General features: G+C 39.9%; 1 protein-coding gene across 1 annotated transcript in view; it reads left to right on the top strand.

Moving 5' to 3' along the window:
* Positions 1-5,398, top strand: part of RAB10 (RAB10, member RAS oncogene family) — an 82,831-nt gene extending 77,433 nt beyond the window's left edge. Inside the window, exon 6 of the mRNA XM_061211051.1 lies at positions 2,921-5,398. Coding sequence (XP_061067034.1) covers positions 2,921-3,004 — 84 coding nt within the window. The 3' untranslated portion in view covers positions 3,005-5,398. The remainder of the gene's footprint in view (positions 1-2,920) is intronic.
* The last annotated feature ends 8,594 nt before the right edge of the window (positions 5,399-13,992 follow it).

A 13,992-nucleotide genomic window follows, 5' to 3' on the forward strand; every position in this document is an offset into this window, starting at 1 on the left:
TTGCATTTTTAATTAAATGAAAGGAATAACAGATAGAAAAATACTTTAATTAGTGGAAAGTATAATACTTTGTATTTCTGAGATTGGTGGGTTACAGTGAAAAATTATTTCAGTACTTATAGGAATTATCACAAAACTTACTGAAATACCCGTGTTCTCTGTGTTTTTTCTCTTTCTGGAAATTTGGTCTTCTCCATTGTTTCTGACTTCTTTCTGTATTATATCCCTTGATCTTCTTCCAGATCTTTGCATTTCAAAAAAATAGTGCTATATAGGCATATAATTTGTGTGTCAGTGAGGTAGATCTCCCTTATCATATTAAAGGTTAAAAGGTATGGATGCACCAATAAATAAAGATCTCAGTCTAGAGTCTTCCCCAGGTAGGCAGGCCCAATTGTGAGGCAGCATTTTTTCCCCATACACATACATGCACTTTTCGGTGTGATAAAGTTATGAGTTAAAACATCAAATGTAAACTTGCTTTAAAAGATGTAAAATACAGTAGTGATTCCGGACTAGCAACCTTCTGTGCAGTGCTTTTTCTCCTGAGTTGATAAAAGAAAAAATAACTTTAGAATGAAAGCAATTTAAAACATTTAAAACTTATTTGAATAGATAATTCATTCCCATGATTCAGACATTTAAAATAAAAAGAGTAAACATACAGAGAAGTTTCTCACTATATTCCCCCAACTCCTCATCCCTCCCCCATGGGTAACCAATAATTAATTTCTTAGTTACTAATTTATGAGTAAATATGAATATATATATATTTTATTCCCTTCCTTCCTCCCCCCCCCCCCTTTTTTTTTAAAAAAAAAAAAACAGGTATGGCAACATGCTCTGCACTGTTTGGCACTTAATATAAGTTTCATTTTTAAAATAACTGAGTGCTACTCCTTTGAGTATTATAATTAAACAGGTTTCCCAATGAGGGACATTTAGGTGATTTTCAGCCTTATTATCTCATAAATTGTGTTGTAGTGAATAATCTTTATATTATTTTACACATGTGCAAGTATATTTGAAGGACAGATTCCCAGAAGTGGCCAAAGAGCATATAGTACATTTATAATTCTGATACATGCTTGCCACCTTCTGCCTGAGGGCTGTACCCTTTTATACTCCTGCCAGCAGTATATGAGAATGTCTGTTTACTCAAACTCTTGGCCAACATAGTGAATTATAAGACTTTCAGATGTTTTCCAACCTGACAGGTGAAAAACACAGATTTAATTTGCAGCTCTCTTATGAATAAGATGAGCACTTTTAAAGATATGTTTAAGAAGCACCTTTGTGTTTCCCTTTTCTGTAAACTTTTTTGTTTATTCTCTTGCCCACTTTTGCTATTTAGTTATTGGCCCTTTTTTTTGAGAGTCTGTTTCAAGGGTCTAAGTTAAATTGTGCAAGGACAGACTGTGAGTGATATGCTAACTGAATAAATGTAGTGACCTCCCTGGCTATAAGCACCCATATATCTTTAATTGACCCACACCCAGGAGTCCCAGAGAAAGAGTACTGCCTATGCAACTTTTCTTGCTGTGGCCAGGTGCTGAGCTGCATATTTCTCTTCTGTGCATTTTTCACAAAGACCTTTTTAATGCAAAACTTGCATCTTTAACATACAGTGAAAAGAAGAATTCCGTAAGGCAGTGAGAGTAGGTGGGTTAGCTCAAAGTGCAAGTAGAAATTTCACCTCAGTATGAATTCAGCAGGCCTCTCTTGGGCTATGTGAGTTTTAGAAATTATTTTAATTTTTTCCCCTTGAGCTACCTTAACTTTATATTGTTTCCATGAGAAAATAAGTTCCCACTTATATCCTAGCTTTTAAAATTCCATTCATGATGAACACTGTTACACACACAACAGCATGGATAAATCACACAGGATAAATTGCACAGGCTGATACTGAGTAAAAGGAAAAAGAAATCAGATACAAAAGAATACATAAAATATGGTTCCATGTATATGAAGGTCAAAAACAGAAAAAACTAATCTATGGTGGTAGAAATCAGAGTATTGGTTACCTTTAGGAGGGTAGTACTGACTGGAAAGGGACACAAGGGAGCCTTCTGGGGGCATATTATGTTCTATATTTTGATCTGGTGGTTTCACAGCATATATTAAAAATCCATCAAGCACAGTTAAGATTTGTATACTTTACTGTAGGTATGCTATCCCTAAAATAAATTCTGCTTTCATACATATAGGCTATCCACTTAAAATAGTATATTCTTCTGATTATACCAGTAATATTTAGGATGTTGGGGGAATACAGGATTATACAAAGAGGAAAATAAAATAATTCATAAACCCACCACCTAAGGGTTACTACTATTAACATTTTGGTGTCTCTCATTTTGATTTTTTTCTGTATCCATTTTTAACATGAATTATACAACTTTGCATTCTGCCCCACCCTATTTCCTCCACTTAATGTTAGTGTATCATGGTTAAAATTGCCTTTTTAAAGCAATGCTATGGAAATACAAGCTCCAATCTCAAAAGGCAAGTAAAACTAAAGAGAAAAGTGCTGTTTCACTACTCTGAAGTTAGACATGATCCATCATTGGTTTTATACATATGCTTGATGATGCTTTTTAAGTACTAAATACTCAGGGGTCAGGCCAAGAGATAACATACCTCTCTTCACAAGAGTTAGGGCAGAGAAGGTTTCAGAAGTTCTACAAAGGAAAGCCAGGAGGCCTCGACATTTCACAACTTGGAAGAAAAAGGCAAAATGAAGATCAAAAACAAAACTTCCATTTCTTTACTTTGCATGGGAGGGAAAACCTATCTCATGTGACTGTAATTGCACTGTGTTACTTAAATTAACATTTATGAGAATATTGCTGTTAAATCTTGATTTATCCACGGCAGTGTTTTTTCATGGGTTGCTTTCCTTGTGTGTTTGTTCCAGACCCCTGTAAAAGAGCCCAACAGTGAAAACGTAGATATCAGCAGTGGAGGAGGCGTGACAGGCTGGAAGAGCAAATGTTGCTGAACGCTCTCCTGCTCCATCAGTTGCCATCCGCCACCCTGTTTTCTCTTCCTGCTGCAAAATAAACCACTCTGTCCATTTTTAACTCTTCAACAGATATTTTTGTTCCTCATCTTTTAACTCTTAGTCCACCTCTTTTATTTGTTCTTTCATCTGTGACTGCTTGCTGACTTTATAATTTTCTTCAAACAAAAAAATGTATAGAAAAATCATGTCTGTGAGTTCATTTTTAAATGTACTTGCTCAGCTCACCACTGCATTTCAGTTGTATTATAGTCCAGTTCTTATCAACATTAAAACCTATAGCAATCATTTCAACTCTATTCTGCAAATTGTATAAGAATAAAAGTTAGAATTAACAATTTTATTTTGTACAACAGTGGAATTTTCTGTCATGGATAATGTGCTTGAGTCCCTATAATCTATAGACATGTGATAGCAAAAGAAACAAAAGCCAGGAAAACACTCATTTTCGCCTTGGATATGTAAATGGGGTTAATTTTGTTCTGTGCCTTATGTGGAAAGGAACTTCTTTGGTTTTTCCTTTTTTTGTTTTGGTGGAAGCATGTGCAGGAGACACATCATCGAAACATAAAGCATTAAAATGTTTGTGGTTTGCTTGGCTGTAATTTTCAAAGTAGTTAATTGAGGACAAAGGATAATGCAGAAATGATAGCTTTGGTTTGCGGCGTCTCATTTTAAGTGGCCTTGATATTTAAAACTATTCCTGCCACCGGTTCTTTTCCTTGGCCACTTTTTCCTTGTGTCTCTTCCTGCATGCTGCTTTATTTGCTTCTCCCCCACCACCCTGTGGTATGAGTTATTTAAAAATGAAAGGGGTAAACTAGCAGGTTTGTCGAGTTTAACATAAAGCACTGATTTAACTTGCTAAGTAAACTGAAAGATAAATTCTAACTGCCTGATATCAAATGTCAGTTAACTGTGCCCTCCCCTCATTTTCTCTCTCCCCTAAAGCTTCTGTCCCAGATTCCTTCATTTGCTGTTCGACTTCATGTTCCTCTTCTCTTTCCCTCTTTGTTCCCTTCCTGTCTCTCCATTGAGTTTATGAAATGGAAGAGTTAATTGCATGCACTAGTGTTTGGAGGGTGTTGTGGTTTGTCTCTCTAATTAGGTGTATAGCCTATTCACTTTCCTAGAATAAATCTCTTAACCTAAATTTGAATAGTCTCCATTTTGGCAACTCCTCTAGCAGTTTGGTAGCCCAGTCAAGGTTGTTTCAAAAAGGTGGGAAGGAGGAGTGAAATTTATTAACATGTTTGCCAAATATATTGAGATTTGGCCTTTGAAGAACATTTTTTCAGTGTTAAGTTGTCTTTACCTTAAGATTTAGAAGTACTTTAGAATATTATTAATTTTAAGTCCTATCTTCACATCCCTTTGGAAAACTTGTATTACCATGGATTTGGAAAAAGGACAACAGAGGCTTTTCACGTGAAGATAAGATACTCTAGCTCTCTCTCACCCTGTCATTTTTTTACTTCATTTTTCTAGTTTTGCTTCATTGCTTATCATTAGGATAGGGTAAGTTAAGTTTGCTATGCTGCTAGCATCCTAAGATGATACCTTTGTTGAAATAATTGTGAATAGCATGATTCATTTCTAGCAGAGGCTGAGTTTAGGACAGCAGCTTCCATTGAAAAGTCTTTTTGTGTCGTGGATAGCATTTTAATGACCTCTTGGCTCACATAAACAACATAGGGACGTATCTGCTATGAACATCCATGAATTTTCAGATAGTGCCCTAAAAGTGATTTTATATGCCTCACTGGTGGTTGTTGTTAGGTTTTTTCCCCTCACTTGACTTTATCATTGTTTACTACTAGTAAAAGCAGCATTGCCAAATAATCCTTAATTTTCCATTAAAAATAATAATGAAATGATGTTAAGCTTCTCAAAAAGTTTTAGGTTAAACCTACTGTTGTTAGATTAATTTTAATGTGTTTGTTGCTTTTATCTGGAATGTGGCAGTAGCTTTTTTATTTTTAACCCTCTTTAATCCTTATTCAGTTCAGTGACTTAAGGTTTGAGAGCTAAACACTGGGATTTTTGGGTAACAGACTGACAGTTTTGTTGTTTGCATACTTATAATTGGCATTGTACATAGAAAGGATATGGCTACCTTTTGTTAAATCTGCACTTTCTAAATATCAAAAAAAAGGGAAATGGAGTATAAATCAATTTTTGTATAACCTGTTTGAAACATGAGTTTTATTTGCTTAATAATAGGGCTTTGCCCCCTTTTCTGTAAGTCTCTTGGGATCCTGTGTTAGAAGCCGTTCTCATTCAACACCAAACAGTTAAGTCCATTCTCTGGTACTAGCTACAAATTCGGTTTCATATTCTACTTAACAATTTAAATAAACTGAAATATTTCTAGATGGTCTACTTCTGTTCGTATAAAAACAAAACTTGATTTCCAACTGCGTGGCTTGGTTTTCATTTATTATGGAGTTTAAGATGGAGGATTCCTTCTGCAAATAGTGCAGAATAGCAAACTGGGTATTAGAGGAGAAGAAATAGAAGGAGAATAACTTTTTCAACTGGGGAATGCTGGGAAGGCAATTTCAAGGGCTATCATTGGAAGAAACTGCATTTTAAACGCAGAATCATCCTGGCATCAAGTGCACAACCATAGTCACTCCCCAGCTAACACTTGCTAGAATGTGCCAGAGGCCAACTACAACTGAAGTCAGCTGATTACCCGGGGGCACCAAGGTAAGGCTGCCATGCTGGAGGATGAATCCTTGTTTTAGCAGCGACTGTCCTCCTATCTGAAAAATGTAAAGTGTTTCCTACTTTTTTTGTGAACCATAAAAAACAACTTTGGCTTTTTTTATATGTAGTATTGATGAAAGAAATGTTTGATCCTGTATTAAGGCCTTATTAGTCAATAAATAAAGATAAATATTTGTTGACAAGATTATCTCTGCTGGAAGGATATATAGAGGTTTTCTCATAGTGCAGTTTTTATAAGGATCACCTAGAGTGATGTTCATGCTTCCCCGTTCACTCCCATCAACACAGAATTTTGTGTCTCGGGTGGGGCCTATGATTTCTGCCTTTAAGATTGGTATAGGAAAACAGACCATGGCCTCTGCCCTTACATCTATGATCTAGTTTAGAAAGCAGAAGGAATTAGTGATCAGGTAAACATATACAAGAGCCAAATAGTTGTGGTCCAGATTTAAGTGCTGTATTAATAGAAGAGCAAGTTCAGTTGGTGAGAGTAGTTGGGGTGGTGTTTGAGAGAGGAGGGAGGGACATGAATTGGTCCTCAGATACGTGGATTGAATGGCTAGGGCTAAGGGGAGGTTAAGAGACCACGAGCACATTAGAAACAAACTTTGCTTGTGTGGCAGACTACAAGTCCAGCTGGACAATGTGATAGGCAGTAGGAGTCCTGGTGAGCCCTGCAGAGTGGTGAGAGCAGTGTGTTTGAGGAAAGCGAGTCTAGGTGGGCTGGAAGAGGAGAAACAAGGGTTCTAGAGATCAGACAGAAGGTTGCTGAATTATTGCGATTTGAATAAGACCAGACTAAAATGATGGCAGAGGGCAGGCTTAATATACAGGGGAGTATGTGAAAGAGAAAGACTGTCTCTTGCCTACTAGGAAACGGATTAGGTACTTGTGGCCCTGTTCTTTGGGTTATGTCATCAACAACCTGGTCAAGGAGTACCATTTGTACAAAATGAACTGTCTCAGGGTTAAGTAATTTGCTTCAGGTTGCACTGCCAGTTGGTACTGGAGTTGGATTTTGAAACCAAGCCAGTGCTCAGTCTATTTTCACCTTCTCCATATCACAGTTTCTCAGGATAAGGTCCTAAGGTTTGGTTATACTGATTATAATGGGGATAATAAAACAAACATGTGCCAGAGCCAACAGAAAGATAGAATGCTGGAGTGTAACTTTAGCTTATCCAGTTAATGTAGCCATTTAGCCTAACCTTGGTACCTCGAACAAAGAACAATGGCCTTGAAAAGTACTTAGCTCAGTTTACTACTTTTTTTCTTGAAACCTATATTACCCCTTAACATCTTGTTAATTTTGTTTCCTCCTACTTCAAACCATCTCTTGGCTAGAAGTAAATGATGATGAAGTTGCTTTTCACGGTTCTCTTAATTGGCTTTCTGAGGCTATGTACTTTGAGGGGGACTTTTGTTACTTAATAATGGCCACAGCAGTGAATAATAGTAGTGAAGTAAGTCAAAATACAGGGGCGGGGGGAAAGGCAGCTGGGTATAAGTTCATGCCAACTTCCTAGGTGGATTTGAGATCAGTATGACTCCCTAAGATCAAGAGCCACGTAGGGGATATGAGTGCTCCAAGTCAAAGTGTTTTGCTGGGACGTCGAATTTAGGTCTGAAACTTCCAGCACCAAGATAAAAAGAGGTGGTGTGTTCCTGTTGCATCTAGTCAACGGGAGAATAAGTTGCTTAGGGAAAAATCTGTAGCAAAAAATTCAGGAACTTCTAACATTAATTGTCATTGAACTACAAAGTGAAAATGTCTCCAGTGCAAGTTCAGAGAAATCCAGACATTTTATGTATCTTCTGACAACACAATACTTTCTATGCTGAGGCCGTGCCAAAAAAAAAAAAAAAAAAAAGATCAAACCTCAGGTCAAACTTACCTAGATCCAACTACCAATTTTACAGGAAATCTAAGGACAGAGAAATGTATTAAACTACATCAGTCAACAAAGTCCAGACTGGTAAATTTTACAGGATAATTGATCCAGTCTCTTCAACAATTAAGTTTCAATGGAGAGAGAGAGAGATTGTAAATTAACAAAAGATGGAAAGGAAAAGGGAAAACTAAACCTTAATGTGTTTAGGGAAGTACAGAAATAATATAAAGAATATTAAGGAAATGATTACTCTAAAAGTCAGGTAGGGGTATTCTTAGCCAGGAGGGAGGAGTTACACATTGTAGGGGGACATGAAGGGTTTTGGGGATAGCAAAATCCTATCTTATGACATGGATGTTGTTTACAAGGGTGTTTGCTTTATAGCAATACATTAATCTACACATTTGTCCTATGAGGGTTTTAAAGTTTGTATTTAACCATAAAGGGTGCCGTGTGTGTGTGTGTTTAAATGATATCACAATTTTCAGGACTGTAGAACCAGTCTGAGAGGCTATGCAGCCAAGACCAATGCTCAAAATCAAGCTTAGCAGAATTGGTCTGCTAAGGCGCTACAGTCCCTGCTGCTGAGCATCAGGCCCCAAGAATTGTCACTGAAATAGGGACTTCCCTGGTGTTCCCGTGGTTAAGACTCCACGCTCCCAATGCAGGGGGCCCGGGTTTGATCCCTGGTCAGGGAACTAGATCCCGCATGCCGCAACTAAAAGCCTGCATGCCGCAACTAAAAGACCCCTTGCAGCCAAATAAATAAATATTAAAAAAAAAAAAGAATTGTCACTGAAACAATATAGCTGCCACCAATGCAAAATCTTTGCTAAGTCTATATAGTTCAGCCTCTGTTTCTTTGTTTTCAGTAGCTTTCGCTGCAAAGTCTGGGTTGGTTGGTGGAGCCCAAATTCCAGGCAAGTGAGGGAAAGGGAGTATCTCTTGTTTTCAGCTTCAGAAGTGGGGGTGGGCTCTGACTCTAAGGGTCGGGGATTCAGATGCTGGGTGGACAAAATGAATGATAAATGCCCCTGGTGTCAGTGATGCTCAAACTTTACTGCACATTAGAATATCTGGGAAGTGCTTTTAAAAATACCAATGTCAAGATTGCACCCCAGGCCAATTAACACAGGATCTCTAGGGTGAGACTGTTAGTGGTTTTCTTGTTTGACTTCCTGTGTGATTGCCATGTGCAGCCAAGTTCATGAACCAGTGCCTACACTCTTGCTACTCAAAGTGTGGTCTTTAGGTCAGCCACATTGGAATCACCTGGGAGCTTGTTAGAAATGCAAAATCTCAATGCCAGGCAAGCGCACACACACACACACACCATGGCTGTATTGAATTAGAATTGGATCTTGAAACAAGAGCCCTAGGTGATGCTTGTTACGCACATTCCAATTTGAGAAGGGCTGATCTACACTGTTCTTCCAAGGCCAGCCCAGGTCCCACCAGCAAGGATATTCCCTACTCCTGAGCAGGGAAGTGACCTTGCCCTTCTCCATCCATTCTGTAGCACTTTTGAGCTACATTTCCACTGGGCATGTATTGCAGACTTCCTTGTTTGTGGTTAATTGTCTTCTCTTGGCTCATCTCCTTACCAGACTGTAAGCTCTGGTGGGCAGGGACCCTGTCTCATCTCCTTTGTGTCTTCACAGTACTTAGCGCACTGCCATCCAAACGGCGGGAGCTCAGGATGTGTGATCAGTGAACCAGCGACGGCCTTCTCCATCTTTCTCCCGCTGCACTGGCCTCCTTGTTCCCACCCCGACTTTCATGCATTCACATTTGTATTCCAATTTAAAGGCAACTTCAAATATAACCATAAAAGAACCTTAAAATTCAAGCCCAATCTATTTCTACGACTACCTCCAGACACAGGATAAGCTGGATGACTCCGTGGATCTCCGTTGCCTTGGAGGAGGTGGGCTAGGAAGCCCCCGGAGACTCAGTCCAATGTAAATATTCTCTGATTCTGTGGTTCCCCTCTGCCTGATTAACCAAGACTCAAAATACTCTTAACTCTTGCAAGTTGGCAGGGATGGCTATGGAGAAATTATAAATTAAGTAGAATCACTGAGCCACCTTGTGACCATTCCTGGGAACTGCATGTCTTCATTGTGCACCGGAAACTTGAACAGAGCCCATCAGTCTGAGATCCGTCATCAAGAATTTACAGTAGGGGGCTTCCCTGGTGGCGCGGTGGTTGAGAGTCTGCCTGCCAATGCGGGGGACACGGGTTCGAGCCCTGGTCTGGGAAGATCCCACATGCCGCGGAGCAACTGGGCCCGTGAGCCACAACTACTGAGCCTGCGCGTCTGGAGCCTGTGCTCCGCAGCAAGAGAGGCCGCGATGGTGAGAAGCCCGCGCGCCGCGATGAAGAGTGGCCCCCGCTTGCCACACTAGGGAAGGCCCTCGCACAGAAACGAAGACCCAACACAGCCATAAATAAATAAATAAACAAATACTTAAAAAAAAAAACAGTAAAATCCTGTCCCATATTTAAAAAAAAAAAAAAAGAATTTACAGTAAACTCAGCCACACAAAATTAAGTTCTCTCTCCCAACCTCCAATAAGATGGGAGTAAAGGAATTTACAAAGTATAATCCTACAAAAACCAAATAAAGGCAAGAAACATCTGTAAGAATAAAACATTTTACTTATGCAAATATTGACCTAGGTCTTTAAAAAGTGGGCGATGGAAAACAGCGCTAACTATTCTAGAGCAGAAGTTACAACCTAAGTGTTTTCAAAGGTGGATGCCAATAAAAAGTGAGCAGATTCACCCTGAATCCCACGAGTTCCAGAGTTTAGCGGTACTAGGGACCATGGAGAAGATAAACATGTGGTGATGGGTTAAAAATGAGGATGGGTAGAAAGTCTGTGTAAGAAATAATGGGATCCCCAGGTGTCCCCGCCCACCTCTTGCTGCCAGGAGTTGCTGCCACTCTTCCTGGAGGCTTTTTTTTTTTTTTTTTAATTTATTTATTTATGGCTGTGTTGGGTCTTCGTTTCTGTGCGAGGGCTTTCTCTAGTTGCGGCAAGTGGGGGCCACTCTTCATCGCGGTGCGCAGGCCTCTCATTATCGCGGCCTTTCTTGTTGCGGAGCACAGGCTCCAGACGCGCAGGCTCAGCAATTGTGGCTCACGGGCCTAGTCGCTCCGCGGCATGTGGGATCTTCCCAGACCAGGGCTCGAACCCGTGTCCCCTGCATTGGCAGGCAGATTCTCAAGCACTGCGCCACCAGGGAAGCCCCTGGAGGCTTATTATTTGCAGAAATGGAATGACAGAACCTCCAGACTTCAGGACACAGGGCATGGGGAAAGGTGGAGGTGAGTCAGAGGGTCGAACACCAGGAGTTCAGTGAATATCTGCATTGGGGTTTTTTTTTAGTTTGTTTATTTATTTATTTATTGGCTGCATTGGGTCTTTATTGCTGCATGTGTGCTTTCTCTAGTTGCGGCGAGCGGGAGCTTTTCTTCATTGAGGTGCGCGGGCTTCTCACTGCAGTGGCTTCTCTTGTTGCGGAGAACGGGCTTGAGGCACGCAGGGGCTTTAGTAGTCGTGGCTCGCGGGCTCAGTAGTTGTGGCGCACGGGCTTAGTTGCTCCACGACATGTGGGATCTTCCCGGACCAGGGCTCGAACCTGTGTCCCCTGCATTGGCAGGCAGATTCTTAACCACTGTGCCACCAGGGAAGTCCCAATATCTGCATCTTGAACGATGAGCTCCTCAGATTCCTTCCTTCCTTCTCCCCTCCCTTTCCCAGAATTTTGGCAGCCAGACACACATAGCCAGGCCAAAGATTTGGAATGTCCTCTCTGGAAAACCTGTCCCAAAAGAAAAGACTCACAAATACTGGAGGTTCACCAACTACAAGTTAGGCTCATTGCGGATTATTCTATGTTGAAGGTCTCCAGTCATCAAGATAGATGACTATACATAAAGTTTCCAATCTACCTAGAATATATATATGAGATCATTTAAACACAGAAACATATAGACAAATTAATAAAAATCCACGTTCCTGACCCTCAGACTTAACAGATATTTGCATTCAATCAGATATTCAGTTCTTCACATTAACATAAATGAGAGAATAAAACAACAAACAAAAAACAGAAAAAGGAAACAAAGGGGGAAAAAATGCAGAAAATCAAAGAAAAATCCCAAACTCGCTTTCATTAATATTCTTGGATATGAGATGATATTGTATCCAAAAAGTAAGATTAGGATGTCATAAAAAGAGAAACAAAGAATGAGAGAGAATTCTCTAAAATAAAAACTGTCAACTGAAATAAAAGATTCAAGAGAATTAGAAGATAAGAGTCAAGGAAATCTTCCTGAAAGTAAAACACACACAAAAAAGAGTGAGAAATGGAAAACAGGAGGAAATGATAAGAAATTTAGAAGGCCAATCTAAAGGCCAAAATTTGATTAGTTGGAGGTCTAGAGAAAGAAAATAGAGAGGAAAGCTGAAGGAAGGTGGTTATCGAAGAGAGAATATAAGAAAACTTCCTAGAATTGAGGGATTTTAGTCTCCAGATTGAAAAGGCCTAGCACAAAAAACAAAAAATTACCTGCACCCAGGAATGTCATCATGACATTTCAGAATTCCAAAGATAAATGATTTAAAAAAAAAAAAAAAGCAGAGAAAAAACAGGTCACATACAAAAGAATCAAGGACCTGAATGAGTTAAATGTTCCTAAAGTAATACTGAGACCTCGAAAACAATTCTGAGTGAAAAGGATATTCTATGTATAATTCTATACTCATTCAAATTACCTGTTAAATGTGAAATGATGTATTCAAATATGCAAAGAGGTAAATGTTTCCTTCCCTTACTCGCCTTCTCAGGAATCTATTGGAGGATATATTCTAGCAAAATGAAAAAGTACACCAGGAAAGAGGGAGACCTGAGATCCTGCAGGGCTGTGCCGCTGGCCTAGGAAGCAACCGATCTCGAGTGGACCCGGAGGACGTGGTCTCCAGAAACGCAAGTGGGAGAAATAATATTGATAGGTGATGGATGTTACAGAGCTGATGGAGCATGTGAAAAGAGTGAGGAAAGGGACCAGGCTAGGGACCAGGCTCTCTGAGAGCAGGGAGAAAATCTGCCTGGTTTGCCACTGGATCTCCAGTGCCTAAGTGTTCCTGGCACATAGAAGGTGCCCAGTAAATCATGTTAAAGGAGTGAGTGAATGAACGCATAAATGAGAGTTGATCAAGCTTCACGTATGTGCTTTGAGCCAGGCAATACAGCAGACACCTAGAAATACAGGATAAATGTAATTTTAAATGCATAGCAAAATTCTCAAGAAAGCAAGGATAACTGAGGGACAAACAGGTCACTTAGAAATCATATTGCAGGGCTTTAATTTACAGATGTCCAGAGATGCCACATGACAGGCTCAGCATCACACAGCTGACAGTAACTAAGTGGGCGGGGAGCCCAGGTGGCCATCCTCCCAATCCAGGCTGTTCCCACTTTATCCCTCCCGGCGCCTCTCCACTTACTTGAGAACTAGAGGAACCAAGTACAGGGGTTGTGGTGATATTTAAACCTCCACTGCTGGGCTGTGATAAATCCACACACTCAGTGAGATGTAGAAAGCGGGGTGAAACAGCCCCTTGAGTTTCCCTTTTTAAACCGGTTACAATAATTAAAGAGAACAAAACTGAGTGGAGAATTCTGAAAGAAAATGCTTTCCAGAGAAGTGGTTCCAAACTATTTAGAATAGGGGAAATCTCTTTTAACGTTTCACACAAGAGTAGGGCAAACAACAACTTGAAGCATGCTGGAAGATCTCTAATACTTGCCAAAAAGAAAAGCACCCTCCCTTGATTCCCAACTCCATATCCTCTCCAGCTCCCACCCATTTCTCTACTCCCTTTTTTTTTTTTTTTTTTTTTTCTCTACTCCCTTTTATAGCAAAACTCCCTGAAGGGCTGTCTATATGCCTCTCTGTTCCTTCTCCTCTCTGCTCAATTAAATCAGGGCTGCATTCCCATCACCCCATCAGGAAAGCTCTTGCCGAGGTCAGAGCGGTGCTGAATCTGAAATGTTGACTCATTAATCTCACTCCTTCCTGAAACACCTCCTTCACTTGGATCCCAGGACACTGCTCTCTCCCTCCCTCACTTGCCCTCCTCAGTCTCAGAGCCGGTGTCTTCTTCATCTTCCTTTTTTTTTAAAATGGAGTATAGTTTACTTACAATGCTATGTTAGTTTCAAGTGTACAGCAAAGTGAATCAGTTATACATATACATATATCCACTCTTTTTTAGATTCTTTTCCCATATAGGTCATTACAGAGTATTGAGTAGAGTTCCCTGTGC

The sequence above is a fragment of the Eubalaena glacialis genome, chromosome 14 (genome assembly GCF_028564815.1).
Source record: "Eubalaena glacialis isolate mEubGla1 chromosome 14, mEubGla1.1.hap2.+ XY, whole genome shotgun sequence".
In the NCBI taxonomy this organism is placed as follows: Eukaryota; Metazoa; Chordata; class Mammalia; order Artiodactyla; family Balaenidae; genus Eubalaena; species Eubalaena glacialis.